Source organism: Festucalex cinctus, chromosome 2 (genome assembly GCF_051991245.1).
Source record: "Festucalex cinctus isolate MCC-2025b chromosome 2, RoL_Fcin_1.0, whole genome shotgun sequence".
Lineage (NCBI taxonomy): Eukaryota > Metazoa > Chordata > Actinopteri > Syngnathiformes > Syngnathidae > Festucalex > Festucalex cinctus.
The window spans coordinates 7,618,265-7,644,946 of NC_135412.1; the positions used below are offsets into that span (position 1 = coordinate 7,618,265).

The 26,682-nt window shown below is 39.5% G+C and overlaps 1 protein-coding gene across 7 annotated transcripts; it reads right to left on the reverse strand.

Annotated features, from left to right (window-relative positions):
• Positions 1-474: 474 nt before the first annotated feature.
• Positions 475-26,400, reverse strand: ppp1r12b (protein phosphatase 1, regulatory subunit 12B). Of its 7 annotated transcripts, none has more exons than XM_077512574.1 (12): positions 26,309-26,400; positions 24,273-24,369; positions 24,057-24,185; positions 23,895-23,988; positions 23,690-23,817; positions 13,582-13,598; positions 13,106-13,232; positions 12,865-12,969; positions 11,808-11,858; positions 11,634-11,684; positions 7,128-7,376; positions 475-1,781 (listed from the first exon to the last, which is right to left on the reverse strand). In XM_077512574.1, the coding sequence occupies exons 1-11, from the start codon at positions 26,326-26,328 to the stop codon at positions 7,242-7,244; spliced, it is 954 nt and encodes a 317-aa protein (XP_077368700.1). In that variant the 5' UTR covers positions 26,329-26,400; the 3' UTR covers positions 475-1,781; positions 7,128-7,241. The 7 variants fall into 7 exon arrangements, with proteins under 7 accessions (XP_077368700.1, XP_077368699.1, XP_077368698.1 ...); XM_077512573.1 differs by having other exon boundaries at positions 7,132-7,376; positions 23,895-23,991; positions 26,309-26,396; XM_077512572.1 differs by having other exon boundaries at positions 23,895-23,991; positions 26,309-26,396.
• Positions 26,401-26,682: the final 282 nt, after the last annotated feature.

Here is a 26,682-nt window from a genome sequence, read left to right on the forward strand (position 1 = left end):
AACTAACTAAAATAAAACTATAATTATCGCAAAAATGTCCTTCGCTTTAGTCTTTAGTAATTAATACATGAGCCTTTGGGGATGATTTTAAGTGTGACTTTTAGTAGATATAGTATGATATAAACTGGAATAATGACGTTGCGCCCATAGTGTTTTTTAAATGTTGCGCATGAGTAATACACATAAAAAAAAACTAATACTGAAAATAACTAAACTAAAACTAATTTAAAAAAAAAAACTAACAGAACCATCCTGAAAAATAATTAAAACTAACTAAATTTAAAAAAACAAAACTCAAAACAAAATAAAAACTAAAACGTAAAATTCCAATAACCTGACTGCCATATTACAAATTGATTTTCTGTATGTGGCCCTCACATTTGGACACCCCTGATCTAGAATGCTGGAAAAGAATAGTGGTGTAGAGAAAGATAAGAAAAGCTTGGCTTGGCTAAAATTTAATCACACAAACACTTGGTTTGTTCAACTAAAGCTTTAATGATCAGTGTGGATACACGAGCATGTGCTTATCATTTAATACATTTAAATATCAAATATTGCATTCTCCCTTACGGCTTGACAGAATATAGTGATGTAAACTTTTTGAAACAACTCGTGGTTTAACATTGTAACTTGTTAGCATTAGCTTATTGACAATTAGCCTACTTTACAGTTATGCTAATTGTGCAATGCAAGATCAGAAGACTTTGTCTTAGATAAAGATGGAAGAAGTTTTGGGCTACATGATTGTTGTACTTTGTTCTTGTGCAAACAAAATACATGGGAAAATTCTGAAAACTGCAAGCGATCCTCCAAAAGTGTCCCTTAGCATTGTGCTACACATTGAATATCAACACAGCTGTGAAAGAGAATACATTTGCTGGTTGTTTAGGTGATTTGTGTTATGGCAGAATAACGTGCACACATTTGAAATGAAAACCAAGCAATCAAAAGAAAATACATAAATAAATAAATATATCAATCATCTTTCACCCCAGAAAAGGAGCAAACTGCCAAACGTGAAGCACATTGGAAGTGCTGAAAATAGAATCCAAAAAAAAAATGAGGCCCACTCATATCTCTAACTGTAGCTAAATCAATATGACGATACTTTTTAAATGCATCAGTCTGGACAGGAAACGTGAATTGTTTGAATTTTTTTTCATTTTATTAGGTTTCAGTAGCAATTTCGCAGAATAGCTGCTGCACCAATGTTAACAAACACTGTCTTTGAATAATCCTCAGAATCCAAAAGCAACCTTCAGTAGAATGTTTTCTTCTTAAATCACCTAGGTTATTATAATCTCAATCACATCCTATTGAGCTGTATTTATGTTTATGAAGTGCTTGCTTTCTGTACCAATGCAATAATGGGAGTGATCATTTAATTGCATTACTATTGCCTCAAAAATCTCCTGGATATTCATTGCTACAACAACATATACTGTACATCATTTTTATGAACAATGATGCAACGATTATGATAGGCCTGTTATGTGTTGAGGTATCCATGCAGTCGTTATTTTCAAATTATCAATCAAGCGGCGTGCATGGTCCCTGAAAATTACGAGGGCTGCTCATTGTTATAAAGTAAATCCATTAACCGTAAAACTGCTCTTTGGCTCTGCCCAACAGGAGGTACTTGATTGCGTGGAAACATTTGCGAACGAGGAGCTCGAGGTTGCGCCCTCCTTTTATTTAGACAGTTTGCTGATGACCCGAATGAGAGCGCCGTTCTCATCCTTTAGCCTCTGGTTGTCCATCTTGAGCTCGGTCAAGACCTGGGGAAGCGGATGCAAGCGATCAAATCACAAGATCACAGTTGCACGGAGAGTGAAAAATCACGCTGATTGTGGAATGCAAAACGGCCGATTCGTGCGGTCACACAGCTCAGCGGCACCAAAACACAACCTCATTCACCACAACCGAGTTTCCGGTGACGTTTCAAGCCGGGCGACGTGGACATGCTTCATGGTGCACAATCATGCAGTGAGGAGGAACTCGTAAGAAGGTCAAAGAGAGAAACAAGAAGACATCTTAAAAATCTAGGTCGTGTCCCTCACAAGGGGCAATGACTAAAAATAAACAACCTCTTTGTCACAAGTGTTTCCTCTCTGCCCGAGATGCACAATAAGCTTCTGTTCTGCGGAACACGTCACAGAAACTAGTCAAATGAGCAAAGAGACATGGAAATAAATTTGACATTTTTCAACGTCCCACAAATTTTCACATACATTCAATTGAGTAAAAAGCTAATGTTGAATTGAGGTTCTTCTGAAGTCTTCTGGCAGTGGCCTTTTAACTGTTCCTAAGGTGAGGACCAAGACACATGGTGAAGCTGCCTTTAGCCACTATGGTCCTCACCTATGGAATGGCCTGCCGGAGAGCATCAGGTCTGCAGAGAATATTTATGTTTTTAAGAGGAGGCTTAAGACTTACTTTTTTAGTTTAGCATTTGGTTGATCTTTTAAAAAAAAAATGTTTTATTTTTTTTTTAATTATTATTATTTTTTTTAATTTATATTCTTATTTTTTATCCCCTTTTATTTTTTTAACTATTTTAATTAATATTGTCTTGTAGCTTTGTTTTTTATTTATTTATTTTTTCTATCGTGTTTAACTGTTTTCTTTTAGTGTTTAAACGTTTTCATTTGGTAGTTGTTCAATTTTTAGCTCCAGTGTTTTCTCATGGGGGAGCCTCCACAGTGAGAGGGATGCTTGGTCTTCATCCATCTCACTGTGGATGAACTCCTTCTGGGTGCTTTTCCTTACAGGGTACTTCTGTGCCCCGCCATGTTGTGGTTTTCATGTGTTTGTTGGGTTTTGGGTGTGTCTGTGAGTACCATCATGGGGATATTTTATTGTATTATGGATGTCCAGCACTTTGAGTTGCATTCTAAATGTATGAAAGGTGCTATATAAATAAAGTTGATTGATTGATTGATTGAATTGTAGAGGTGCCAATACTGCATTAAAACGGTATCTGAGTTTTCACAAGTCACATGCCGATACCATTGATTCCAATGCTAATGTAGGATTTTGGATGCAGCATCTTGTGTCTTGCTTGTGCACGATATTCACTCATATGTGACACGCCAACTGCATGGCGATCTAAGATATCCTAGTGGCCCTTGAATGCTTTGAACCAATAGCAGGACAGCTTTTTCATGTTGAGGAAAAAAACAACAACAACTTAAGTATCGGTATGGTATCGGTATCGGCCGATACTGCAAAGCTGGGTATCGGTATCGGGGGCCAAAAAACGGTATTGGAACAACACTAGTTGGCACTCAGTTTTATCAAAACATTCAATATTGTGCAGGACTTAGTGGCTTGCAATGAATCCTGGGATATAGGACACAGTACTGGATAGAAGCACTACATCTTGCAATTTTAAAGATTTCAAATCAGGACCACTTCTGCATGCCGTTATGATGTCATTTTGGACTTGAAACGCAGCCTGTTAAATGGGACACAGTTCATATCAGAACATTCTTGGGTGATGACTGTCGTCTAGCCATAATAGGAATTAGATTGTTCACTTGCAAATATGTATAAATACACACACACATGGCTTTTGGATCACACTGCTTGAGTCATCAGCATTAACAAGTAATCATTTTAAATTAACAAGTCACTATTTTGATGCAAGCAAAAAAGGTGTCCCTGCAGAGTAACATTATTGCATAGTAACAGAGGTAACAACTCGCAAATGTCACGACCCCTATTCATTTTCAATGACATCATCGAGGGCTCTACGAGCGTTGTTGCCAGTACTCTACTAGCCTCTTCTCTCACTCAGCCTGGCAGTGGTCACTTAAGAGGGAATGATGGCACACTGACACTTCTAATTTTAAGGGCAGTTGCAAGTTGGAAGGAGTCAAAACGTATTCACGATTATGATTTGCAGCAGGGGTTAGCGTGAACGCCTCTCAGTTCTGACATTCGAATCTCGGCTACAGCCTTTCCGTGTCTACTCTGTATGTTCTTCCCATGTTTGCATGGGTTTTCTTCACTGACTGACTACCACTTTTAAAACATTTAAAACAAAAATGCACACATGATTAAGTGAAAATCTCTAAATTGTCCATTGGTGTGATAGAGAAAATGGTTGGATGGATGACCTTTGACCCCATTTTAGCAAAATGTATCTCTTATTGTCATTTGGTTTCACTTACATAATATATACCGTAAGCCAAACCATTTATTGAAAATAACTCAAGCGGTCATGACTGTGCTTTGTTTGGGGTCTGATGCAATTAGCATGTAACAGCAACTAGTTTCAACTGGTAAGAAGTGGGGATGTAACGATAAGGGCAATATCGTGATATCGTGATATTAAAACTGCCACAATATCGTCGTCGTCATGTTCACAATATTTAAAAGGAACACATCTGTTCAAAAAGTCAGGTTGATTTCCATTTGTGCAGTTCTAGCACCCTCTAGTGGCTAGTTTATTAGTGTAATTTAATTTTCATTAGGGATGTTTTGGCCTTCTGTTTAAAATCTATGCTAATTGTCAGATGAAGGGTAATTTTCTTGTGAAGCGATCAATGTATGCTTGCATTAGCAAGTCAGTGCCTCAATATTGTTATTAGAGATTGTAGCTGGTTTATATGCATTGCTGTTATATACAAAAGCACAATATTGTGCTTTTTTTTTAGTATAAGCTCTAGAATATTTAGAATATTGTGATCTTTTCTAAATATCGCCAACGCCCCCACAATATCATGATAATTATCGTATCGTGACCTTCATATCGTGATAATATCGTATCGTGATGTTTGGATATCGTTACATCCCTAGTAAGAAGCTTTGTGATGTCAGGAATATATAATCTCTTTATCTGGTCAACAGCCAATCACATAATTCCACGTAAATCCTGTTAACCACATGTCTGGCCACAGCCAATCAGATCCATTCGCTGTCTATATGAGCCTGACAGAGAAGTGTGTTGGTGCCGATTTATTCCTCTGTCCAGCTGGCCACCTGCTCTTCTGTTTCCCTATGCACCTCCACAAGTTAGCTTAGCATCTCATGATTCTCGTTGTTTCTGGTCTAGTCAAGTTATGTTATGTTATGTTGATGTTATGCGAATAAAGTGTTAAAATCTTATTTGTGTCTGCGTTTTTGGGATCCAACCCCAAAACATAACACAAGCCAGAAATGTTCATTACAATATTATGTTCTATAAGCCCCCACTAGTCTAACCACAGTATTCTTATTAATATTGTGTTTGTGGAATATGAATTAAGCAGCAAAATGCAACCATTTTTATCCATCTCAAGTGGCTGCCAGTTTGCCTTGTCATGCCACTTGCTGAAAATTACATCACAGTGCCTAAGGACTCAGGTAACGATCGTTGCGGCTCACCTGTTTTCAGAGTTTGGTCATGTGACGTTCGCAAGCTGAGTTCTTAGGTCAGAGGTGTTCAAACTACAGCCCGGGGGCCTTCAACGCCCGCCATCCATTTTGCAGTGGCCCGCAGCATATATTAAAAATTACATTTGACACGGCCTAAGGCTAGATTAAAAAAAAAAAGAAGTTTGTATATGGTCTGAATAAGAAAGGAAGGTGTCGATAATATAGATGCCATTGCTATTAATAAATTTGTTTATATACTGTAGTTTTTTTCTAAATATGCAGAACATCTCGGACTAGAACAATAACGTAGTTTCCCTTCCAAACATTGTGGTAAAGATAGCAGAAAATGGTTTCTTCCACTTTATGCATTGAGTCAACTGTCAAGGTCCATTTATAGATCCTCAAGTAATGCTTTTAAAAATATGGTCAGCATGCTCTTTGGTCAGCAGTTTGCTCTTGTTTTGGTTCTGAATGTATAGATGGGATTCAGTGAAAGGGGGGGATCTAGTCTAGTGTGATATAATGCTGTTGGCTACTCCTAAATCTTGAAAAACCTTAAAAACTATTCACCTTATAACATTTAACAGAAAACTGTTATTTAGCAGTTGATCAAATTAACTTCAATATAAACAAAATATTAATTGATTTAATCATGCTGAATAAATTATTACCATAATAATTGTAATAAAGTGGGCCTTGCGTCCTCCAATTTTTCTTTGTGGCCCACAAACGAAACAGTTTGGACACCGTTAGGCACTGTGATGTCATTTTCAGTTGAGTCAAGTGACAAAATGGCTGCCCCCTGAGATGGATATAAACGGGTGGATTTAGCGGCTTAATTCATATTCCACAAACGGAACATTAATCAGAAAGCTGTGTTTAGATTTATGATTGTAAAGAAAATGTTCGACTTGACATCCCTTTTAAGTGACAGATGTTGACTTTCACACAAGCTGTTTGTTTTGAAGACTGATGATGATGATAGCATGGTACTGTCCCAAAATCTCCCAAGTTTGTCACACAGACAAACAACATCTCATTGATTCGCAGTCACGCTACGCTGGACCCGCTTTATGATTGAGCAGTTCAATTACTGTCGATACAAGGTCATGCCTCATTTGTGAATGTAAGAAAATACTGCCTGTAGTATTTAAAATAAGGATATTTGTGATTTTAGTGTACTAGATTTTCCGCACTATAAGGCGCACCTAAGAGCCTTCAATTTTTTCAAAAGCTGGCCATGTGCCTTATAATCCAGTGCGCCTTATATATGGGTCAATATTGAGGCGCAACAGGTCTCGCTGTCAAGACGCTATTCGGTGACCCTGCACGATCGGTGACACGCATGCGCAGAAGGTCCCGCCATTGGATCGCTAGCTAATAATAATACGTTACCTCAGAGAAAATAATAAAACAGCTGTTTATTAATTTTGGGAGTGAATGGAGTTGTCAGAAAGCTGGTTTGTAATCTATTAATAAAGTTTGACTGACCTATCTGACTGTTTTGTTGACATTCCCTTTAGCGCAGCACCATCTAATGGATGCATAACGTAACCCCAGCCTCTACTGTAGCGACTTATATATGTAAACATTTTAAAATATGTCATTCATTGAAGGTGCGCCTTATAATGCGGTGAGCCTTATAGTGCGGAAAATACGGTAGTTAAGACAGGCGGTTTAAAAAGTAAAGAGTGCACTTAAAAGATGCAGGGTGAGGAGGGAGATTGCGGGAGGGGGTGAGGCGGTAGAAAGCGGTGCACAACCTGCCTGAGAGCAACACGGCAGAGGATGAGGGGGCCTTTGGATGCACCAAAAGGAGAGTTATGTTGCTGAGGAAGGGGGGGGGGGGGGGGGGGGTGAGAGGAGGACAGGTGAGTTCAGAGGTCCTCCGTCTCCGGTATCGAGGCCGTCTCAGAGAGGCGGGCGAGGGCGCGCAGCAAAGCTCTGTTCTCGGCCAGGAGGCGCTCGTTGACGCTCCGCAAGGCCTGGGCCTGAGCAAGGGCAGGGAAAGCCTGCACAGAGGAGGAGAAAGAAAGGGAGGACAGAGAAAGCGTGCAAGGAAGAGGATGGGTGTGCAATCAAACTCTCAACAAAGAACAGCCAAATCAAAATTTCAGAAGAAATAGGAAGAAAAAATAACAAAAGCAAAGCGACTCGTGAAGGGAGCTCAAGAAAGTGCTTGTTTGCATGCCAAAGTTGATATTAAATGTTAATTTAAAATAATAAAACAATCATATCCTAATGCTATTCATTTTAACTCATTCGCTCCCAGACGTTTTCACAGAAGCAATCCCGGCTGCTTTCCTGGATTTTGACTGATTTGGCAAATTCCAGAGAATATTGTGTTCAATTGCTATAAAAGCATGGAACCTACCAAAAGAAAGATTAAAGTCTCTTCTTTCATCGGGAAAAAAAAAAAGTATGATTCTATCTGTTTCCGTTTTGCAGCAATTAGCATTAGAAGAGAGCTAAGTTTAATTAATTTTCACGAATCTATTTAAAATTGTTCAGTAATTTAACTTTTTTTTGTAGATGGCCCTGGTTAATCTCCTTTGCTCTGCTGCCACCTGCTGGCCGTTTGTGTAATAACTACCATTTCTGCAACCGTTCTTTGCGGTTGAGAGGCTGCATCAAAGCCTTCTATATGCTCTACCATAAAAACAAAAAACAAAAACAAAAAAAAAACGTATAAATACGTCTTTGGGACACTTACAACATTAAAAAAAAAACGTATTTACACGTAATTGAGAGCAAATGAGTTAACATTCAAATTGTCCTGATAGCTCAAAATCATTCAAACATACTATATACTCAACCCTCATCGTTTGATTGGTTTATGAAATCACAAAATTGTTCCGGAGATTTGAGGCAATTCTTGACGAGACTTCATTCAGCACACACACACAAGCTATTGTACACAGTCACACATAGCTAACACACACAAAACGCGCTTGCAGACACAAATGCGGTCGAGGATGAGGAATAAGGAGGACATCTGGCTGCTTTTTACAACGCTGAACTACAATTATATAAGTGATTTAAAGCACTACTAAACAGGTCATGCATATAATGTGAACTTTCTGAAGAAATGCTCTTGGCTGGGTGTGTGGGTGGGGAGGAAGGTAATGTGACGAGAATTCTTGATGCTGTGTGACATTTTCGTCTTAAAATTGTGTAAGCTTTTGATTGATGATTTTTGCCTTTATACACCACCACCATGGATTGAAATTTAACAATCAATCACAATGACAATTTGATTAAAATGTTAGCACTCAGCTTTAAAGCAACACCAAGGACCTTTCCGTTTCTGATGATTATGGCGGCACCATATGGACAAAAGCGGGAGTGTTTTGCCTGTAGCAAGACCACATTTCCCAGGAAAACCGAGCCTAAATGTTTATCTTTGGCTTTCCTTTTATCCAGGTAGCTAGGGCTGGGCGATATGGACCAAAACTCATATCCCGATATATTTTGGCTTACTATCGATATACGATATATATCCTGATATATATTTTTCCCCCGCAAGCAAATTTTGAGTCAAAGCTACATAAAACATGTCACAAATACTTTTATTTAGGGATGTATATTTTAGCTGATAAAAGGTCCGATATATTTATTAAAGTCTGTACACTGTTTGCAACGCGAGCAGTTTACAATAGACTAGAAAAAAAAAAAAAGACCGGCCGGCCTTGCTTGGCTCGCCCCACACTACTTTCTAGACTAGCACGTAGCAATCAACATGTCCTCCTCACCAGTGTGGTGGTTTTTCTCCATGGCAGAAGATCAAAACATTTTCAACAAGGATTCGAATAGAGGGAAAGAAGTTTTGCTCACCTGAAAATCCGTCATTATGCCAGAGCCGTTTTGAACGAACGTGAATGAGGGAGCAGCTGCAGCAGCTAACGGCGCTAAGCTAACAACCCAGCAAGGCAGCAACAAGGCTAAAGTCAAGAACGCCAAAGTTATGGCATTCATAGCGCTAGACAAGCAGCCGTTTTTCTAAGTATTGTTTTAATTCAAAGGTATAGCTATAATTATGTATAATAATTCGATGAAAATCCTTCACTGCTGCCACTTTCACTTGCTGTTTCATTGTTGTTCTTGTTGCCTTCAGTTCAAGCATTGGCATGAAATCAGGCCAGTGATTTGTTCAGCCACTGAAGAATATTCTTTCTCTCTCTCTCTCTCTCTCTCTCTCTCTCTCTCTCTCTCTCTCTCTCTCCCCTTTGAAAAGTCTTGACTTGCTTTTCGATAACAAAGTACATGCTAGCAGCTAGCTAGTTCTGGAATCTGTTTGGACAGATGAAACCAAGGTAAAGTAGTTTTAGAAACATCATTCTGGCAGAGAAATGTATGGAAAGGGTCTGAAGAGGTCCATTTGAACATCATGTGTCTGTGTTTGGGCGTGTATGGCAGCTGTGGAGCTTGCTTCTTTTTCTTCAATGAGAATTTGATGGATGACTGACGTAACGTGAAGGGAATATTCTCATTCATTCAGGTCATTTCCTTCTCAGCGCTGACTCAATCACAACTGTTGACTGTTTTTGTTATCTTTGACGTTTTGCCTCTCATCTGAGTATAGCTTTCAACAATTCATGCGTATAGGTTACATAGGATAGCTCTTTCCACTTACTGAAGACAAAAGTGGCGGCGCAAGATCCAACAACAACTGGAAGTGGCTTTCGTGAAGGCCTGGCATAGCATCTTAAGGGAGAAAACTAATGAAGGACCTGACGAAATTTGTCTCCATGCAGCTCAAGTTTTATTGAAAATGACGATTATATTAATCAGCTGTCCAAAATACGATTGAGCCGCACAAAGTGGAGTTACTCTTCCATGAAAGTAAATAGCAAATATATTATTCAGCTAAAGCTGAAAGTCTACACTTTAATCACAATGAATTATATTATTGTAAATTTGTTGTGGTAGTGGAGAAAAGAAAAATCATCAAAACACGTTCATTGTCCAAAATACTAAAGTGTATGTTTCAAAATCAGTGTAAAAGGCTGATAGGATGCTTGAGGCTGTGAAAGGCTGGTGAAGTTTGTGGCCGTTTCCCATCTGATTGTGTAACGTGTCAACGCGTGTAAACATGCCCTAGTCTTGACAGAAGACAATCACATCAGGTGACAAGCAGGTGTCGCTCTTCAACTCAGGTGTCATGGCGACCACTCACCATCCCCACCCCCTCCCCTCAGGGCTGGTACCCACAGCGGAAGCGCACTGGGAGGTCCTGCTGATGGAACCATGACAACATGGATGTCAAACATCTGACGCTAGCCTGCTCCTCATCTTAACCGTTAGGCATTATTGTGACCCGTTTTGGGCTTTTTGATGGTTCTGACCAAGTCATTTCAAAATAAGATAACGCCCAGGGGTTAATCTGTCAATATTGGATTTGTTGTCACCATTTTCTTTTGAAAATCGCCATCATGGACCGGGATTTTGCAACAAATAGAGATTCGGATGGGGTTGCAAATTTAAGTGTATGATAATGTTTAATAAAGTTAAACAAAAAAGTCAATGCTTGAAAGCCCTGCCAATTGTGTTATCTTGCAACATTTTTACCACCCTGCAGAAACAGCACAGGCGTTCAATCTGCTGCACTGTGTCTCTTTGTGAAGCGGAACACTCTGTGCAGAGCAGGAATGTCTCACAAAAGCAGGTCTTTCGCTATTGGACCGGGTTTGGTATTCAACTGGAACTAGGTCACAACATTCAAGCCCATCAGTGGGATAAATACGAGCTGGAGTGCCGAGACGCAAACTCTCCTTAGCCTGACAGGAAGTGACCCAGCAGAGCCGTGTGGCTAATGAGCCTCAAGCTTTAACCTTCTCTCTCCTTGACTCCAAAGCCACCTGGTCGTGTGTGCATCTGATTTGCGTGTACAACACTTGAATCGTGTGACTTAGCAGGCACAAGATAAACTCGGCGAGCAGCACGTCTGCCTCACAGTTCTAAGGTTCAGGGTTCGATTCTCGGTTTGTCTGTGTGTAAATCTGCATGTTCTTCTCATACTTGTGTGGGCTTAGGTTTAGTCAAGGTTTTCCACAGGTATAAATGTGAGAATTGTTGATCTACAAAGTCTACCAGTCAAAGGTAGACCCCTCCTCTTGCCCTGCCAGTCTGCTAGGATAAGCTCACTTTGCTACCCTAATGAGGACGAGCGCGCTATAGGAAATAAAAGGATGGAAAGTGTAAGGTCTCATTATTTCATCTGATGAGACACCTTGTGGTGCAAAATGCACTATAGATTTACGTAGACTGACCTTCATTTCCTCCTCCATGCCTGACGCTCTCTTTTCAAGGGCCTGTTTTTCCTGCAAATAAATTCGCGATAAAATAGGTCGCATCAGAAGAGGATGAAGAAACAACCGTTCTGCCTCATTGAAGCAAATAAACATGGTGAAATAAAATGCACGATTGGTGCTGCAAAGACGTACCTTTTTCTCAGATTCGAGCAGAGATGATTTCTCTGCTATCCTGTCTTGCCTCTACAAATAAGAGTGTCATTATAGCATCATGGATGAAAATGTTGAAAAAAAAAAATTTCTGTGCAGTATATGAAATTCTGTGTGCCTCAATAGTTAAGACATTGGTGTCAAAACTGGGGCCTGAGGGCCATTTGCAGTCCGCTGTTCGATTTTTATCAGCCCGCGGCAGGTACTAAAATTAAAGAGATACTTCACTTATTTAGCCCATTATAGCAATAAAAAGTTACTATTTTGTCTATAATTAATTTGATACTTTCATTCTTTTTCACATACAATTAGTACCTTTAAAAACACATTTTGCAACTTGCCATCGACTGAAAATGACATCACAAGGGCTCAGGTAACATGTGACATTCACAAGCTGAGCTGTGATTGGTTACCTGAGCCCTTGTGATGTCATTTTCAGTCGACAGCAAGTTCCAAAATGTTTTTAAAGGTACATGGAAATTAATGAAAATATCAAATTCATTATAGGCAAAATATTCATGTTTGACTGCCAAAAATGGCTAAATAAGAAAAGTATCCCTTTAATAATTGAAAAGGGCCTGTATTGTTTGACTGCATTGTGTACTTGTTGTCTACATTTTACGTTGCACCCATAAAATTTTTAAATAATCTACATATAAAATACAAAATCATGTAGTTATTTACTTGAGACCAAATCTAAAAACCTGAGCGAAAAGAATGCTTGAAAATATTTTTTTTTTAAATACCAAATAAGTTTGGAGTACCGCCTAAAATGCCACTTATTGCCATATATATACAGTATATGCCATTTAATGGTGAATGATAAATGGACTGGGCTTATACTATATAGCGCTTTCTACATCATATGGTGCTTACAGATGAATATGTAGCTAATAATCAGAAAAGTGAAGGTTTATTTTTCAACGATTTTGAAGCCCGAATGTCCTCCAATTCTGGACGTCCATTTAACTCCATCAGCCCGTCATTTTATTTTAATGAAGCTTCTGTCACCGCTATTGACTATAATGAAGTCACTTACTTGAGCCACTTTCTCCAGCTGGGAACGAATGTTGACAAGTTCTTGTTTGCTGTCCTGCAACCTGGACTTGAGACGCTCATTTTCCTGTAGAGCCTCTGCGTACATCTAACAAACATCATCAAACATGATATGAACTCTATGTCAAAATGTTCTGAAACTCAAATGTGTTTTTTTTCCCCCCACAAAGTAGTAAAATCTCTTATGTATCACGTATCACAACTTTTAGAGGATGAATTTTCACCTTCTTGTAGTCTTTGCTTGTGGCGTCTTGCTCCGACTTGTTCAGAGATGCCAGTCTGGTCTCCCTGCGAGTGTAGGAGCTGGTCCTGCCCAGTCTGTCAGGAACATTTTCCCCACTGGAGTCGAATCTGCAGCAGATCACATTCACACAATGCTACTTCAGTTCATGCTTTTAGTGCAAGCCATTTTCTTTGCTAATTAAAAATGGATTCCACGTTCCCGAATGTAAGGCGGTAGAACCAAATGATTTCAGTCAGTCATTCAGCGGAATTACAGTTAGAATTATAGATTGTCATGGAAAGAGTTGTAATTAAATGTGTATTATTCATACTGTTTATATTATTAGGATTATTATATTAAATAAAATAATACAGTTTTTTAAAAAAGTATTACTACCATGCATTTCTGGGACTCAAATTTTGGAGCGTGGAGGGCTAACTTTCACAGTTATGAAACTATAGAAAAAAAGACATTTACCTTGACAGTCTGTCATGCTGAAAAACAAAAAAAGAAACCATTAAATTGGGGATCATTAAGAACACTGGAAACAATTAAATGTGGTTAGAGCCAGATGTATCTGTTGGTCATATGTTAGATAAAGAAGAAATATTTTCCATTCTGAGGAAAAACCTCCAGGTAAATGATAACAGAGTGCACAGCATAGGGAATTCAACACTGTTACAGTTCACAAAGGTCTGCTGCATCAAGATAATTGCTCACTACTTCCAATTGCATAAAGATAACATCATCACATCAAAAGTAATCCAAATCTTGAATAAGAGATTGCCAAAAATCTCGAGGAACAGCTTGAGCCTAATGTGATCCCATGTTGAATTCATTTCCTTTTAACTAAGGAATTTAAGGGCTGTCATGCCTGCAGCTGAGTTGTATGTTTTCGGTGATGACTGTTTTATGATGAAACTTCACGTCTTCAAAAATGTGTCACGAATATTGATGTTATGACTGTCCACTGCCCAACAAAAAAGCTTGTAAACCTGACACATGTGTGGATGTTTACGACCATTTAATGGCTGCAGCGAGTCCCGCTGATCCCTGATCTGTTTGCAGTATCTGCTGCACACTTGTGAATTTTTACACTGCTGATTCAAACCCCTCTCTGTTCACAATAATGGCAGCACATTCTTTGCAGGGGCAAAATCAAAGTTTACTATAACAGAGCCAACATTTATTCAGAAGTTTGAGGATGCAGTGTGTTATGTTGCGTCAAAGGAGCTATTGGTTAGCAAGTGTTTACACGACTGAACCAGCGCTGCGTGTCCTTATGTGGTCATATGTTTGAAGAGAGCTGACCAAACACAGGCCTCACCCCTCCAGAGAGAGCCCACACACGCTCAATCTTTTAATGTCGGGCAAAAGAAAGCCATTGAGGTGATTTTGAGCATGTCGGTTACATGCATCAAAAAATGTTTTTCACTCTTTGACCGCCAAAAACGTTTATAACGATTAGTAAAATCACGATGTATGCCGCCATAAACGTTAAATGACGTCAACTACTTTTTTTTTTTTTTTAAATCAATGGGTAGTGCAATGTGTCTAAGTGCACCGCTGCCTGGTCAATGGGTTGTGGAATCAAAAACACTCACTAACTATGGCCAGCAGATGGCAGCATTCTATTTTCAATGGGCTGCCGGTGAATGACATTACAATGAAACATGACAAAATCTGAGGAAATAGAACGTTTTCAAGGATGATGTAAATGATCAAAGCCTTTGTTGTATTAAAAGTTTTTTTTTTTTTTGTGGCAGTAAAAGAGTTAATTTGATCTGCCTTTTTATCATTCAGAAGCACGTGTATGCGTGTGACACCACCCTCAAACCCACAAAGTTCCCTTGAACTTCTTTGTAAACAATAGAACGATGAAGGCAAGATCAAGGTGCACTCAACTTCAAAACCACCAAATGACCTTCTAAGTGCCCAATTGACATTTGTGTTCACACTTGCCAGAGCTTGGAAATGTCAAACAAGAATACAAGAATGTGGTCTCTTACAATGTGACAATGATTATAATAAAATAGATTTCAGTGCATATGTACAGTACAGTGTTTTTTTGTTTTTTTTACATTAATGTTGTTTTTATAAAAAGTTCTGAAGGTTTGACATTGAGAATGTTTAAACGAGAGAAATATGACAAAATGTAAATGCCTCGATGACTATAAACTGTGTGGTGAGGGGTTTTAGAGCCTTAAAACATTTATAATAAATGTAAAACACAAATCTAACTACTTGGTTGATTTCATTTATTGTGGGTATTTTTTGGGACCGAAACCCAACAAAAAAAATGAGGGATCTTGTATTTAAAAAACAAGAAGTCCGTATCGCAACTGTTAACACAATGCTGAGTAGCAAGTTAATATATGGATGGAAATATTTATAACTACCACTACTTTCTTACCATACTCCAAAAACATGAATAAAGAATAGAAATTGTCACTTTGTAGATCCAAGAGTGAGAATGATTTTTGTTTTGTTTTAAAATATGTGATCTGGGTACCCCGCCTTTCGCCCACAATCAGCTTGGAGAGACTCCAACTCACTCACGACCCTAGCGAGGATAAGCAGGATAAAAAAAATTTAAAAAAATGGATGGATGGAATTTCAGTATCGATTTACAGTTTAAATAACACGATAAGGTAGCAGCCAATGTGTGTTGGCAACACACACATTTTCACAATCTGATCGAGGAGCAAAAATTCTAATTTTTACAAAGACGGTAATCTGTGATTGGCTGGCGACCAGTATAGAGTGTCCCCCGCCTACTACCCAAAGCCAGCTGAGATAGGCTCCAGCACTCCCTGTGAGGAATAAGTGGTCAAGAAAATGGATGGATGGACAAAGACAGTCATGATCAGGTTTGACTGATAATGTCAATTATGTTTTATGTGCAATTATTTTTGTGCATCTGTGACTCAACTCATGCTTTCCCCATCGCCATGGTAACGACACAAATGACAAGTTACGTCGAGAGTTTTTTTGTTTTTGTTTATGAAAGCAATATCAACAGCAATGCCATCATCACTTTGTCATAAAATTCAACCATCGGAACTCATTGGAGTCGGAAAATGTTTGTGTTTATTACAAACAAACACTACAGCCCTCCAGATAAAAATCCATCTTTCTGCTTAAAAGTGACAAGATTGTACTAATTATAATGACTTATGTAGACTTCATTCTCATCACAGCGATATTGCACCAATCAGTGCATGTCATTCTCTCTCACATGCATGACTGAAAATGAATGGCCAACTTTCACAACACTTTAGGGACACTGTCAACAATAACACAGCAGCTTTTTGATTTTACTGGAGCAAGCAAACTTTAATGCAGGGGTGTCCAAACTTTTTCATTTGAGGGCCACATACAGAAAATCAGAAGGACGCAGGGGCCACATAATATTATGAAGAGAAATTGTGTTTAGTCCTAAAAATTGTACAAATAATTTATTTGTGCTTTTGCATATTTAGAAAAATGCTATAGTATATAAACCAATTTAGTTGTAATATGGCAGTAGGGTTATTATAGTTTTGTTGGAATTTTTCATTTTAGTTTTTATTTCGTTTTTTTAAATTTAGTTAGTTTTAATTAGTTTTCAGGGTGGTTCTGTTAGTTTTTTATTAGTTTTAGTTCTTTAATAAATGCTCAGTTTTAATTTAATTAGATTCAGTATTAGTTTTTTTGTGTGTGTATTACTTGTGCGCAATATTTAAAAAACACCATGGGCGTGACATCATTATTCCAGTTTATATCAAAACAAATCTGCTAAAAATCACATTTAAAATCATCCCCAAAGGCTCATGCATTAAATTAATTATCAAAGACTAAAACGAAGGACATTTTTGCTATAATTAGTTTTATTTTAGTTAGTTTTGTAAACATAAAATGTAGTTTCAGTTTTCTTTTCTTTTTTTTAAAAGCATCTTCTTTTTTATTTTATTTCGTTGACGAAATATTTTATTTTATTTTTTTCGTTAGTTTTAGTTAACTAAAATAAGCTTTAATGGCAATAGCGTTTTTTGACACCCTCCCTTCTTACTTTGACCATCTCCAAACATTTTTGTTTTTATTTTATTTGAACTGAGTCAAATGCCATTTTTTAGCATATGTCGCGGGCCACTAAAAAATGGACGGTGGGCCGCAAATGGCCCCCGGGGCCGTAGTTTGGACACCCCTGCTCTAAGGTGTTTTAATGCCGCTGTCTCTTTAACAGTCCCACAGATGCACAGACATAAACACTGTAGCCCACTGAGAATAGTCCACTTAGAGTGGGAACATAACAGGAAATTGCAGAAAGAAAGTTTCTCTTTCCACAAACTGAATTCAACAGAGATGACTCTTTAATAAACTAAATTGGTGCTTCATGAGGGGCCCACTGCACATATTATGATCGAGCAGTGTGAGAAAATAAAAAATAAATGTATTGTGACGGTGCACTAATAATAATAATGATGAACACAAGCAACTAATTCACTCGAGACACATCCTTTGCACTGAATTTTGGCTTTCAGGTGTTACGTCGATTTAGCCTGAATCATTCCTTGAAATCCCCAGTCAAGTGCATTAATCCATCGTTAAGGCCGCGAGGATAAACACGCTTTGTTTGGCTTTATCGGGGAGAAAGGTTTGATTGGATTTGAAGTGACGAGTTAATTTGCAAACCCCTCATGCAGGTTGAAGAAGGAGGCTGAGGAAAGAAAAGCTGTTTGTATTTTCTCAGGAAGGAAGGTTCTTACTCGGAAGCTTTTGTCTGTAGGGGATGGAGACGATGGCGGCGAGTCGGTGACTGACCTCCTGGCACGAGTCAGGTCTTTGGTGCGGGGGTAGTAGGATGACATGTCCCTCCTTACAGCTTCCCTCGCCTCCGGATAACAGATGCAAAGATTCCCTCAAGCACCAGAGCCCATGCTGGCGCTGCAAGGGAATCCTGAGGGAAAACAGGTGGGAGAGCTTTGGCCCAGTTTGGAGAGACTTTCGGTTCCTTGTCTTCTTCCTATCTTCACCAGTCAGCTAATAGATCAAAATGCAAACTTTCAGCAAGCTCTCATTTTCTTCAGCCTGTAAACAGATGCCTGCGATATGGGAAAACGGCCCAAAAGAAAGCGGCCAAAAGTTCTTCCTGTGCTGCCTCTTCCTGTGATCCCTCAAAGTTATACTCTCTCTTCATCAGCTGCTCTCTCTCTCTCTCTCTCTCTCTCTCTCCCTCCTCCTTCTTTCATGGATCACTCGCCCTCCCAGCACTCCTCTCCGCTTTGCTTCTCCTCTCCCCCCCAAGCTTTCTGTGGCGTCTTGCCAGAGGCTCTGAACAGGGACGCGCCACTGAGGCCTAAAATTGTCCATTTAAGCGCAGAGGAGGCGGAGTGCCGACCAAGTGTCTGGAGTTGTCATCTAGGAACGTGAAGAAGGTCACCTGAGGAGATGTCGGCAGCTGCCAGGTGACAAACCGTTCCGGCCTACCTGGCAGCAGGTGGCGGAGAGAAAGTACCGAGTCAGGCTTTACGTTTAATTTGTCGCTTGTACTATACGAAGTTGATGTAGACTTTTGCAAAATATGGGGCAAGTTTTCAAAAATATGTTTATTTACTGTTACAGGTCAGATGGTTTTATGAACTCAGTCCTGGCACACTGCAACAGTGTTTTTCTTGCTGCACAAATTATACTAAGCCATGTAAAAATTAGCTTCAAAGAATTTGTTTCCTTTTTGTTGCGTTTCTGTGTCCCCAGTGTCGCTTTTTTTTTACTTGTGTTCTTTTGTTCTTGATCTCCATGACTATCGTGGGGAGCTGAGCTGACACACCTGCTGCTGGTCAGCAATCAGCTGGTCATAAAAGCCGAGCACTCCTAACAGAAGCTGTCAGAGTATTCGCCTTACTAACTAACTTGCTTGCTGTCAACGACGCTGATCTCTAGACTTGCTAAGTATTGCCCTGTTATTGCTTTGCTCTTGTTCTAGTTTTATTCTGACTGTTGGTAGTGGTTTAGCCCTATTGCGTGTTCTTTATTAGTATTTATTTATTAGTGTCCTTGCGCCCTGTGTTATTATTAAAACCCTTTTGTTGCTTTCTAAACACAATTTGTGGTCTGCTTTTTGGGACCCAACACGCACACTTTCGCACACACACACCCAACCGTAACACTTTTGGTAGACAAACCTTACTCAATAGCTCCATTTGCTAATAGGAGCCAATGAAAGTGGTGGGAAAAATCTTCACAAAGATATTGCTCGATTTTTAATTGACATTGACAGATGTATCAGTGGACAATTCCAAGCATTCGGGCATTTCTGATGTTTCCATAATGCTTACTCAGTGAAGCCAAACGGCGTATTGTATTGCTTTTGCCTGTGACTAGCATGCAAAGCTCTCAGGAAATCAGTCCTAAAAGTTGTTGTGCAGTAGGATGTTCCAACCATAACATGACGGAGACTAAATTATCATTCCATGTTTGTCCCATGTGGACCCTGAATGTCGGAGAAAATGCATAAAAGTAGTGAAACGTTGGAACCGGACGGTTTGAAATGGAGGCTAACCAAGACGACTATGTTTTGTAGTGAGCACTTAGGTAAGTGGAAAGAATCGTTTTTGAGTGTGATAACATGTATTTGGTTTTCTACATATTTTAGGTGTTAGCCAGATTGCATTATTATTTGTGTAAATAGAGTAGAGCCCCGCCAAAGGCCGCCATTTTGACTTGTGACGTGCTCGGAATCGTCCGTTGGTTAGAAATTGAAAAATATGTTTATTATTGTGGTTGTAGTTTATTGAAGTAAAGAATTTTGGTTACCTTACTTAACTTCATGACACAAACTACAACCACCATACTGTAATAAACACTTGGGAAAGAAATTGCCATCGACAGTGCCAATCAAATGTTTGCTAAAACTCATGTTTTAGACAGCATTATCATGCATGCAGGTGTACAGTGTATGTTGTGGCTGTTATGCTGTCAAGTATATGATGTACCGTACTTGGCCATAAACACATATCACATCATCACTAATTGAATACATTTCAAGGCGAAATAACAATGAAGATAGGCCTTGATGGAATCCACATTCATTTCCATAACGAACTGAAGTAGCTAACTCCTTTATTATCTACAGTACTGTATCTTTAAATTGACAGTTTAGAAAAACAAATGTTTAACAAATGCCATGAGGGGCAAAGCTTTAAATGTCAAAGTATTCCATTTAACACAGACTGACACACACACGCGCACACGCATGCTCGCCCACAGTTTGCAAGAGCTTATTCAGGCTGTCTTCCATATATAGTGAGGTTTGGATGCTGACGTCTTTTTTTCACAGGGCAAAGAGAGAAGATGGAAAGATAAGACATGACAATTCCAAATGGTGGAAGAAAAGAAGAAAGCAGATGTACAATGTCACAAGAAAGATCATTTTGTTCTCCACAACCATTCACATTATTGTTTAAATTATAGGGATGTTCGATACCACTTTTTTTTTTCCCGACCGATACCGATACTCAGACCCTCAGTACTCACCGATACCAACTGCCGATACCAGTAGTACATTTTGACAAATAAAAAAAATCACTAAAAGATATTTTTAAACAAATATATTTCCTTTAATTTTGCCCAAAAAAAAAAGCACAGTCACTCTTCAATAGTCTTAATGCTAAAAATAAAACGCAAAAATGCTCTTTTAGTTTAAGATTCACAATTTTGAAGTATTTCCAAACCAGGTGAAGTTTTGGTGAAAAACTGCTACACGCTAGCGCCAGCTACAGGCAAGGAGGACTCACTTAAAGTCTTCCCCCTCTGCCATCGGTCGCTTGTACTCGTCTGCGTCACGAGTACTCGAGTATTTGGAAAAAAGGCTGGTATCGGCCCGATACCTGGTATCGGTACTCGCCCATCCCTAGTTTAAATAAAGTGTGGACCTACAGTATATCTCTTGTGTTTTGAATTTCCAAATCTGAATAACAGCAATGGTATTCATTGTGTATACAGAGAGTAGTGATGCAGACTATTAAAGGTTGCAGCTGGAGCGTCCTCGGGCTGACCCCCCCACCCCCCTACCCCCAAACCGTCTACATTCTACATACAGTTTGAAATTGCATTCTCATGTATTCCTAAATATGGAGCCAAATTGATTTCATCTCCACTTTGTACAAGATCATCTCCAGCCTGATCCGCGACTTGTCCAAACATTCTTGATGACTTGACTGAGCAGCTGCAAGGTGACGAGATCACACAGCTGAATCCATCTGCACCTGTCCTCCTCTTTGTTACTGAAACGCTACGTGGAAAATGTGTTGGGATCATAGCGGAGTGGAACAGCGGAGGGCACCGGTGACAGGCAGCCGGCCACTCCACTGATGAAGCCTGGCTGTGATTATCGCAGCCAGATATAGTCCTCTTAGTAATGCTGAGAGACTCTCATGTTACCACCGCCTGATTTCTGTTTCTGATGCCACCGCGGAGAGCAGCTGATCCTCTGACCCGAGGTCAGCCCCCGAGGAAAAATGGCTTTCTCTCCATACGGCGAAGGGCATTTATAATACGCTTTTTGACACAGCGCCGCTCGATTCATCCCACGCTGCAGCAAGCGTTCAGGGTCAAAGTTCACCCACATAGCACAGTATCAGCTAAGAAGGTAAAAGCAGGGAAGGCAATCCCTCCGATTCGAAGGCTCGGACTACAGAGAGCGCGCCTGCGTTTTGCCCAATATGGTATGGAATGCTGAGACGCTCCAGCCATGTGATGTGAAGAAGCAAAGCCACTTAGAGGGGAGGGGAGCTGCAGGGTCCTCTGCGAGATGTTAAGCGGCACAACAAGTTGAACGCACACGTGCTTCCCGACTACGGTTACAGCGCATCTTCAAATGTTGCGTCAGAGATGAGAGCTTAGTGGCTTTGAAGCGCGGATGCCTCTCGGCTGATGGAGGAACGGGATGAGAATTTGGAACGATGGCCATAATGAAAACCGAGTCATCCTGAGGTGCAATAATGTACTTGGCGGAATCATATTGTTTGTGGCTGACGAGTAGATATCGGTTTTACATCATCCATTAAAACTTAAGTATGCCATAAAACAATTTTCTACCCAGGGGCCTTCAAACTATCGGTTTGAATTAGATGAATCGTGTAAAATCTTTTCAACTAGGCTTGGTGAGTAAAAGTCCTGTAATGCTCTCTAGTGGCAGTAGTGAGAAAAACAGAAAAAAATTTAACTAAACCATTTCAAAGCAGCAATACAAAAATCTAAGTCACAATTTCTTGCATCATTAATGTATAAGATGTCCTGTCTGTCATCGTTGTTGATATTTTAAACCTTTTTTTTTTAAATTCAATATCAGTTCATCAGTGGTATCCAAACTACGGCCCGGGGGCCATTTGTGGACTGCCATCCTTATTTTAGCGGCCCACGGCATATTCTAAAAATGACATCTGCTGCTAATAAATCAATGTAATGTGCAAATGAACTGTTTTACAATTAAATAAACATTTATCTTCATAACACTGTGGTGAATAAAGATAATTGTTTTTTACAAGCAAAAATACGAAAATAATACATGAATGTTTCCCGACTAAATGCTTTAAAAGTGGTCACCTTACGACAGAATGTTCCTGTATTTGTTCTGATTTGACTTTGTAGAAAGTTGTTCACGTAGCAGTTATTAAAGAAAAAAAAACAATGTACCGGTAATATATAAACAATATGCAATAGCTTGATTGACCGATTTTGTTATGCTTGACAAATTAAAGTGGAAAAAACTGAAAATGGCCCTTGCATCCCTCGATTTTTCTGTATGTGGCCCTCAGAGAAAAAAGTTTGGACACCCCTGCTGTACATAGTGATAAGACAATTGAAACTTCATAAAGCTTTTGCATTTTTTTTCTTTTTGACTCATTGAGACGGCATTCTTGGTTTAAGATGCAGTGGAAATTTCCATTGCACTAGCCTCTATCTTCAAACCAACAACACCATCTATTTCCATTTTCCTGACCGCTTATTCCTCACAAGGGTCGTGGGGGGTGCTGGAGCCGATCTCAGCTGGCTCTGAGCAGTAGGTGGCGGACACCCTGGACTGGTTGCCAACCAATCGCAGGGCACACAGAGACGAACAACCATCCACACTCACAAGCACACCTAGGGACAATTCGGAGCGCCCAATTAACCTGCCATGCATGTCTTTGGAATGTGGGAGGAGACCGGAGTACCCGGAGAAGACCCACGCGGGCACGGAGAGAACATGCAAACTCCACCCAGGAAGGCCGGAGCCTGGACCCGAACCGGAGTCCTCAGATTGCAATTACAATTACCGTAAAACTAATCTTCTGCAAGAGCAAGAAATGGGCTAGTTTTAAACTAAACCGCTTCTGTCAGACAAAAATATCCTCCAACCTTTAAGAGAATGTTTTTATTTGACAGCTAAAAGTGTGAGATATAATATCGGACACATTCAAATCTCTTTGCCAGAGCTCTTTTAGGGGTTACTGCTCTGTCAAAGCAGGGATTGCATTTAATTTGGATTATATATATGAATATGAATTAGATTATAAAGTCACTGTAGATATGGGTGCATGGTTTTGTCACGCAATTGTCATACCTCTGCAACGGCGCCATCGGATTCATCGCATCCATCCAATTCATGCCGTCTGCTCCTGTGTTTTGTAAACAGAAGTTGCTCTTCTTCAAGAGGATTCTGATTTTCATCTCTCCACCTTCTTCCACCGACTGCACATAATAAGTTTCATCTACTGTGAATCAACGTCAGTTCTTTTTTGATGGTCAAATCAAGTAAGCAATGTGACCTCTGATGGAGTTTATGCCGGTAATGGTGGACGTAGGCCGGCAGCAAGCTTCCGTGAACTCAGCGACGCTTTGTAACTTGGGTCTTATGTTCCCCTGCTAAACAATCACATAATACTCATTTGGAATGGAAAATCTTGATTTGAGAAATGAATCACACTGACCTCATCTGTGTTGCTCCATCTTGGGCTGCTTTTGGTTTCTTTTGCTCTATCCTCTACTTTCCCATCAAGGAGAGACTCTTCTGAGCTGTTGATCTTCTGAGCCGCTTTCAAGTCTGTCAGAGTCACTCCCTGCAAAGCATTCACTTAGCTTCATGACTCGATAAATCAAACACACACCAGTGAGCTTTTAGCGCCTGTACTGCATTCAGAAGTTACCTGCGTTGACCTGCGGGTCTGTCTGGCATGACGAGATTTGGCCCTCCTCTGAGACTCTGCTTCTTCATCCCTGACGGGTGTCAGATAAAGTCTGGAACTACAACAACCAGACCGATTTTATTTTTGTTTGTTTTTTTAAATATGCAAGTTTCCTGTCGGAAACTAACCATGCAATTTCAATAAATAACCATTTTATTGCCATAAATAAACTTACATTTACCAGAATTTTGCAAATCTAAAAGCTTTGACAAACCACGATAAAAAGTATAGATTACATGCTTCTTTATTAATAAATTATACACAATATGTGCTTAAAGTAACTTTTGTTTTAACTAATGAAGGCACAAATGCACAGCACCAGTTGCAGCCTTAAGCTAATGTCAAGACATTACTCATGGTCGATACTGATGATGATGATGATGATGATACAGGACGACATGTTAATCTCGCAAGTGAAGAGCAGCCAGCAACAGTAACTTTAGCGCTTCTGACTCACTCACAATTGCATTGAATTTAATTCTTTGCACTTCACTGTATTCCTGAAAAATAATTTGTACAACCACATCTTTTTATTAGGCCCTTTTCTGGCCACTGTATTATTTGTTTCATTTTATGTATTTATTCTTTAAATTAATTTTATTGTGTGTTCTATTCAAAATGTCTCTTATGAACAAATGGACAAAGATAATCGACAATTATCATTAATTTCATGCAATTTTAAGGAAATTTGCAATGTTAGGGTATATAGGTCTTTCTTTAAAATTATCTGTCATCATTTTTTGTGTTAAAATGTTATCTATTAAAAATACTACTGGTATCGGCACTTGACATTGCCATCAGTGTACACACACACACACACACACACATACATATATATATATATATATATATATATATATATATATATATATATATATATATATATATATATATATATATATATATATATACACACACACACACATACACTTGGGAGTAAGTGTCATTTGGATAGGATAGTCAAAATGCCTGCTCAGCTTCATATCGTTTTTATCATTTACAGTTAAAGTAACCTACATGAACACCAGAGGTGTCTATAGGGTGGGGATGGGGGCAAGCAATTGTGAGGGTGAACATGGACAAGCAGTCTCAGCAATGCTGACCATAGCACAAGCATTTGAAATGTCCAAAAGAACAGACAGTGAAGATCGAGATCAAAGAATATTACAGCTGTCGACAACAGAAACTTTGTGAGAGCTCTAAAGGAGACCAAATACTGCAATTTTGCATCAGGATCAGAAAAAAAATTACAAGAAATAAAAGCTGAGACACCAAATGCGTCTTAAATTCATGAGTTGATGCCAAACCCAAACGTTTTTAAGTCTACAAGACAAATGAAGGGTTTTACCTCACTGTTCAGCACATTTGGAAAAGTATATACCGGATTGGCATCATGTTAGAGGTCTTCAAATCAATATTTGTGGCGCCACGGAGAAAAAGAGCTGAGTAATCAGCATCATGGCCCATGGGAGAGGCTTACGTTTCCCCCACCTCTCCACTGCCTGCCTGGCAGTAAGTGCCTGTCGTGGAGTCGCTTTGAAATCCTGAGAATCGACAAGCTGGTCAGCAGCGCACTCTGCTGAATCAACAGTGCAAAGCTCGAGTGGTTATGGGCTGACATGACGGTGCACATTCAGGATAAAGCCGGAAATGTTGTCAAGCAAGCAGCTTCCGGTTCATTAGCCGTTCAGATGCCGTAACGAGTTCACTTTAAACCGTAGCACTGGAATAGAAAGAAAAGCTGTCACGTTACACGAAAAATCCCACTTGTGCTACAAATCAAAATGTAGGCTAGCTGGTGTGATTAAAAGCTCATCAGCTCAGAGTGGTAATGTCATCTCACTTTCTGTAGTTAATAGCATCACATGACATAGGTTTTAGTGGCCAACACCTGCACATGCATAGGAACTACAATGTTGTAAAAGAAAACAAAAATCTGAAACTCATAACTTTAATAAAGAATTAAAGGAAGAACTAATTTATCCTATGAAACATACCTGGGCACCAAAGCATGCATGCTCCGAGCAGAAGGTCAGAAAGTGAAGCACTGCAGCAGCGGTGAAAGGGGAGAGGCTGAGCAGAGAGAGAAAGAGAGAGAGAGAGAGAGAGAGAGAGAGAGAGAGAGAGAGAGAGAGAGAGAGAGAGAGAGAGAGAGAGAGAGAGAGAGAGAGAGATGGAAACAGGATAGCATAGAGGGGGAAGGAAGAGCATGGGGAGTGGTAGCAGAGAATGAATCAATTATGACTTTCTGTTTGTCAAAATCTGATTCCGAGACACATTTTACTGGGACAGATGGCATTTATGAGCAAATAAATTGTATTATTTACACAACAGCCTCACTGCTCACATTTGCATCCAAGCTTTGACATTG

Excerpts from the sequence above, each read along its gene's own strand:
- ppp1r12b (XM_077512573.1), bottom strand. The coding sequence starts at position 26,328 with ATGCATGCTTTGGTGCCCAG. Across the intron at positions 24,186-24,272 it reads AGACCCGCAGGTCAACGCAG|GGAGTGACTCTGACAGACTT; the intron begins GTAACTTCTGAA and ends AATGCTTTGCAG. Across the intron at positions 11,859-12,864 it reads AGCTGGAGAAAGTGGCTCAA|AGGCAAGACAGGATAGCAGA; the intron begins GTAAGTGACTTC and ends TCTTATTTGTAG.